At 36.8% G+C, this 5810-nt stretch overlaps 2 protein-coding genes across 3 annotated transcripts in view; one reads left to right on the top strand and one right to left on the bottom strand.

The window, feature by feature from the left end:
• The window catches only part of LOC102290492 (protein NLRC3), a 16558-nt gene extending 16002 nt beyond the window's left edge, over positions 1-556 (top strand). The window contains exon 9 of the mRNA XM_014329125.2: positions 106-556. Within this exon, the coding sequence (XP_014184611.1) occupies positions 106-121 (16 nt within the window). The 3' untranslated portion in view covers positions 122-556. The remainder of the gene's footprint in view (positions 1-105) is intronic.
• A 1523-nt stretch (positions 557-2079) lies between these two features.
• Positions 2080-5804, bottom strand: LOC102291000 (V-set domain-containing T-cell activation inhibitor 1). 2 transcript variants are annotated; one of them, XM_005947057.3, is made up of 5 exons: positions 4710-5804; positions 4003-4231; positions 3477-3743; positions 3212-3311; positions 2080-2906 (listed from the first exon to the last, which is right to left on the bottom strand). In XM_005947057.3, exons 1-5 carry the CDS (start codon positions 4716-4718, stop codon positions 2852-2854), a joined length of 660 nt encoding a protein of 219 aa, XP_005947119.1. In that variant the 5' UTR covers positions 4719-5804; the 3' UTR covers positions 2080-2851. The 2 variants fall into 2 exon arrangements, with proteins under 2 accessions (XP_005947119.1, XP_042069828.1); XM_042213894.1 differs by having other exon boundaries at positions 4003-4320; positions 4861-5804.
• Positions 5805-5810: the final 6 nt, after the last annotated feature.

Raw genomic sequence — 5810 nt, 5'->3', positions numbered from 1 at the left:
AAGATCAATAATACTTAATACTGGATGTGCTTTAACACTGAAAAATGATGAAGACAGTCTCTGCAAACACTCATTTATCTACTCTGCCCTTTCTTGTCTTTGCAGATGGAAGGACCCATAAACACAGTTGTTTGTCTTTGTTGTGTGTGTGGTGTGTGTGTGCGTGTCCTGATGGTCCAGAGAGGTTGAAACACCAGCAGCTTGTGTGTAGTGATGCTGTGACAGGGCCAGGCTACAGGGAGGTGGAGTGGACAGCAGAGCTTCATCCAGCAGTGACAGAAATCAGACGTGCAGATGGCTGACAGTGCTGTAAAAATGCTCTGAGAGCTCCTCTGTTAGACACCATGTAGAATCTATCGTCATCCCTTTGTGTTCTTTCATCACAGTGTCTTTTTGCAGACACTAGGTTCAGTTTTATTTTCTTTGAAAAGTTACCTAAATACATTTTTAATATCTTTTGTATAATTGATGTAATTTTAAGTTATTTATCATGGTTTTGAAATCTATCATGTGACAATGACTTCAAGTATCCTTCTTGAAACAGTATTTTTTTTTTCATCTACATAATCTGTATAGTGCAACTGATCAGGGAAAAAATGTTCAATAATTGAAAAAAGAGATTTGTTTTATACTTTCTAACATAATAACTGGGATCATGTGATATAAACACTATCGTAGAGAATTGCAAACTGTCCAGAGTTTGGTGTACTATATATCTTCAGTAATTTAGATAATGAAAGTATCCAGTGGTTCAGCAGATGAAGTGCAGGAGGTAGAGGTTTTTTCATGGATGCTAAATCCATCAGTTGTTTTGTTACTGTTAGAGATGTTACACAGTCATGTGACTTCCCTGGGTGAAGACAATTGGCAGCAGTCTGAAGTTTGAAATCCCTCAGCTGATGAATAAGGCTACGTTCACACTGCAGGTCTCAATTCCAATTTTTTGATCAAATCAGATTTTTTTTTTTGTCTGATTGTTCACCCTTCAAATACAATGTGACAGCAAACGTGCTCTAGTGTGAACAGTTCACGGCCCTCAAACCGGCCTGCGTGTGCAAAAGAAGATGTCACACACAACATGCTCTGTTTGCAGAAGTAAAAATGGATTTGGAAATATCAGATTTGTGCTGTTCAAACTGTCAGACAATGATCGGATATGGGTCACATAGGGTCAAAAAGTTGGATTTGATGCGCTCTTGCCTGCAGTGTGAGCGTAGCTTTAGTTATCTGTCAATAATGAACCTTAATGTTTTATATGGATAATAAGGATCAATAAATGTGTGGATTTGACTCAAAGGAATGACTCTGACTCATGGAACGACTTCCTTCCTGCTTTTCTGTCATGTCGATCAAATTCAGACCTCTAGCTTAATTAGTCACCCACCACCACAGCTTTCCAATTAAAGCTCAACATTCCTGCTTCAGCCAGTCCACAAATTTTAATGAAGTGTTTTTTGTGTTAAACCTGGCAGTGATATAGATTCCAACAGCATCATACTCCTGTTGCATATGGGATCACCCACATCTGTACTGGGTCACGAGGTGGGGTTAAGGCAGACAAGCCTGCAAATAATTTATAAACTTTGTAAAACAGTTAAAAATGCTTTAATTTATTAGAAGGAGGATATTTCTATGATCTCTCCAGGTTTCAGATTTCACTACACCACAATATAGTGAAAAAGTTTAATACTATACACTACAAAAATATCTTAAGACCATTTATGACCAACATCTTAAAAAAAAATTATGCATGACGATAATGCATGATTTTATTGTAGTAAGATATGAATGGAATAAGCTGCACACAATAAAAAAAAGTGACATCACTTGAAACATCATATGCACAGAGTGAAACAGATGATACAGTTTAAATGTATGTGAATTAGTTAAAAAATATTAAAATTTAAATTATTAAAAGTTTGATAATCCCAACTGTAAGACCGAAGGAAGGGGAGTGTGGCAGGAAGAAGCAGAAGGGAAACACCGGGGGCCCGGAATGGGGATCTCTATAGTGTTGATGGCCATGGGGCCAGGGAGCAAAATGTAGTCACCGATAATCTTTCATTACATATATCATGCAATATGAGTTCAGAGGCTATTAAAACACAATCACCTGAGTATATAAGAACAGACTTCTACTTCATTATTTCTCATTATATTTACGTACCAAGGGAATTTAAATTTTACATTTATTTTTACTTTGTGTGCTGAATTAAAAAAAGAAACATAATTTGGATTTTATTGTGTTTTGTGTCCAAGTTAGGTTTGCTTCTCCTACAGAGTAAAAATATTTTTGCTTTCACAAAATATTCAAAAAATCAATAAATAAATCCATACATGCTTACATGCACATGCAAATAAATACATAAATAAATAAATGGGATATTTAAACCACAGAAAAACTCAACGATTCATGAAAGAAAAAGTTGCTTCCACTGCAAAACATCTGACCACACTGCCACCTGCTGGACTGAAGATAAAATACACCTAATGAAACAGGATTAAAGTAGGTAAGAAAAAGAAAACTCAAAAAATAAAACAGCAACAACACATGGCTAGAAAAAAAAGGTTACATAATTTTACAAAACATGATGTACACTTCATTTTTAAACTTTAAAAAATGAAAAAAGATGTTTCTATTTCCGTAAAATTTAATCGTGATCTGTTCTGTGTCATACCTGAAAGAACGTAAAATATAGATTACTGTAAAAATATTGCACATGACTACCAAATGAATACTGTTAACAGATCAGCTTTTATTTTCTATTTTGCTGTTGTTGTTTCTATTTTAGTCTTTTTTGCATGAATTAATTCAAGCCCGCTATAACCACGGTTTGAAGTCTTCATTTGACTAAAGCTGGTGGGTGTTTAGAGTTCGTCTGTTTGGAGGATTTAATCCCATCTCTCTGTTAAACAGAGAAAAGAAAAAAAAACATATATACAAATAATTTATGTTTCATTTCATGGGATTTAATGCATTCATAATCTGAATTGAATCATTAAAAAAATTGAGACAGGAGTTAGACTCACAGAAAACTGGCTGACAAAAGTACTATTCTTTTAAATGGGTTTAAACATTTTCATAAACAAAACTTAATTCCATTTTGCTTTAATTGCTCTTTGATCTTCCCATATTTTTCCTTGTTTATCTGAATAAAATATCAATACAAGCAACATACAATTAAAAAGTGAAAGAAGAACATAACTTTACCTTCTTTTCCATTTGCAGTACAGTGCCAGACCAGCTGCTGCCACGACCAAAAAAGCTGCAAAGACTCCTCCTCTGAAGCCTCTATCAGGCACAAAATTCCCTAAATTGAAAGATTATTTTTCATTTAAACTGTCGGATGTATATTTATCGTAAACATTTTATAAATAACTGACACGTTTTTGCGTGTTGATGAATGAGTAATTGTAAAGAAAAGTAAATAACCAGCACTCTACACCCTATTTGATTTGTTGGTTTCCAGACTCACCTTGTTCACTTAAAGTTGCGTTCCTCCAGTTTCTACGAGTGCTGATGTTACAGCTAAAAACAGAATCTTTATCACTGTCTGAAAGTATCAGAGAACTGCTGATGTTGTAAAGCTGCTGTTCAGTCTGCTGGACTGTGGTTTCATACTGGAGCGACACATTGGATGGAGGGCTGGTGGACCAGATTAACTGGGGTTCAGGGAAGATTCCCTCTGAGCTGCAGTTCATCGTGTTTCCTACTTGCTGAAGATTGACTTCTTGTACTGGAGCTGCAAAAGTGTATTCAAATTTCTCATGTTACAATCAGCTTTTTTTCTTGCCTGCTATATATAGACATAATGAATTGCAACTTACAGTTACAATATTAACTCAGAGCTGCAGGTTTTAAGTATAAGTTCAACGAATTTTCACTAAATATGAAGAGAAACTCATAAATTAAAAAAGTATAACCTGAATGCTCACGATTTTGTCTTATATTCTTCTGTATTTTTATTTCATGTGCTATTATAGTCATATTTTACTCCATACCATTTACTTCAAGGTTTATAAATGATTCCTTGTTTCCTGTGATGGTGCTGGTGTAGCATTTGTATCTGCCTTCATCCTGAACATCCGCCCACATCAGCAGGAGTGAAGCATTTCCTCTGGAGATTTGGTTGTTGAATAGTGAAGTCCTGCTTCTGAAATGCTTGTCCTGAAGTGCGGGCTGGTCTTGGTTGTGGTAGAATGAGTGGACACGAATGTTTCCTGCAGTTTCCTGCAGCCAGTGAATGACTATGTCAGTGTCACTTTGGAAAGTGCACGGTAAGATGCATTTTTCCATAAATACACAGGATACTTCAGTATCTGAAACATCAGATAATTAAAAACATAAAAGCTCAGTTTAGGAAAAGCAGCTCTGTAACCCACATTAGCTCCTGAGTCAACAAAACAAAGACATCAGCAAAAGTGTTTGTCATCACGGAAGTCTTAACAGCTGCAAACCATTGTCAGCACCTGGTTACATCTCGGCTTAACACAATGCAGCACAAAGTAAACATGTCAATCAACCTCACGATGCTAGATCAGGAAAAATGAGTGGCATCTGAATCACTGGGCGAGAAGCAAACAACATTTTTCTTCACACACACACACACACACCCACGCACACACACGCACACATATACTAGACACAATCTAAGTCCTACAGTGGCTTCATTTTTGTAAGATAACAGCAATAGCACTTTTTTAGTTACCTGAAACATACCAGAACACGACAGCTGTTTGTTCTGTTGATTGTTTTTAACTAAAAAACATTATAATTAATCAGTTACATTTCAGTTGTTAGTATTAAAATTTGTCATAGCATCATGGCAACAATAGTTGGAGTGTTAACATCGTATTTACCTCCTTTGGAAACAGTCATCATCCACAAAAACACCACAGTCACAAAAAACATAACAAAGTTGACGCCCATCATGTTTCCTTCAATTCATGGGACCAAAACACCAAAAAAGAAAAGAGATTTGAGAAAAGACGTTTCCTGGTGCCGTAGTTAATCTCAGCTGTATCTAGACAAACAGGTCTGTCCTTACAGGTGTCAGCTATGTATCGCTGTTTCATCAACACAGATGGAGAAACAAAAAAAGGAGGTGGAGAACTAAGAAGGACAATTAAGTATTTTTTAAGATGCTTAGCCACAACCCTTTCTAAAATTCTAGCAACAAATGGTATTTTTCGAGATCTACACTGCTATGACGAGAAGGGTCAAGCATTGACGTTATTTTACATGGCAGCATATTTAAAATAAAAGGGACTTGACAAATGAAGCATTGATTATAGTGAGCACACAGGAACTGACAGACTGAAAGACATTTTCTTAGAGGCTTCATTTAAAAAAAACAGCAGGTGGAACAGGAGTACAGAAGCAGGCAGCTCTCGCATCTGTGACTCACATCTCCTCGTTTTTACTTTGGGTTTGAATATTTGCTGTATTTTTTCTAAAGACAGATGTCAGAAAGAACTGCAGAGTGTGGATGAGCACTCCTGAGGTGACAGGGTCTCAGAGACCCAGGCCCTGCACATTCAAGGAAGGCAGAGAAAGAAGAATCCCCCTCCTTGGAAAAGATCTAGGCACTGAGGCATTTTCCACATAGGCAATCAGAAAAGCTCAGCGTTGCTCACTAGCTACCCCACACTTCTGAAACAGTCTGAGCTTCACCTGGACACCTGCTCTTTCCTTCTCCTCCTCTGTGGTCTGCATGGATCCACAAAGTCCCCATTGAGACCACCAGATGAGGATCTAACCAGCTGCAAATCCAACAATAAGTGTCTCTCAGTAAAAGCACACAAACTCT

The sequence above is a fragment of the Haplochromis burtoni genome, unplaced genomic scaffold (genome assembly GCF_018398535.1).
Source record: "Haplochromis burtoni strain Fernald_Lab_line unplaced genomic scaffold, NCSU_Asbu1 Contig_494, whole genome shotgun sequence".
Taxonomy (NCBI): Eukaryota; Metazoa; Chordata; class Actinopteri; order Cichliformes; family Cichlidae; genus Haplochromis; species Haplochromis burtoni.
Note: the sequence above shows the minus strand (reverse complement) of the source record. Positions and strands in the feature narration are given on the sequence as shown.

What these genes read in the sequence shown, in the direction of transcription:
- LOC102291000 (XM_042213894.1), bottom strand. Translation starts at nt 4,933, where the DNA reads ATGATGGGCGTCAACTTTGTTATGTTTTTTGTGACTGTGGTGTTTTTG. An exon ending in GATGACTGTTTCCAAAGGAG is followed by an intron (nt 4,321 to 4,860) that starts GTAAATACGATG and finishes CTGATGTTTCAG; the next exon opens with ATACTGAAGTATCCTGTGTA. An exon ending in TACTGCAAATGGAAAAGAAG is followed by an intron (nt 2,907 to 3,211) that starts GTAAAGTTATGT and finishes TCTGTTTAACAG; the next exon opens with AGAGATGGGATTAAATCCTC.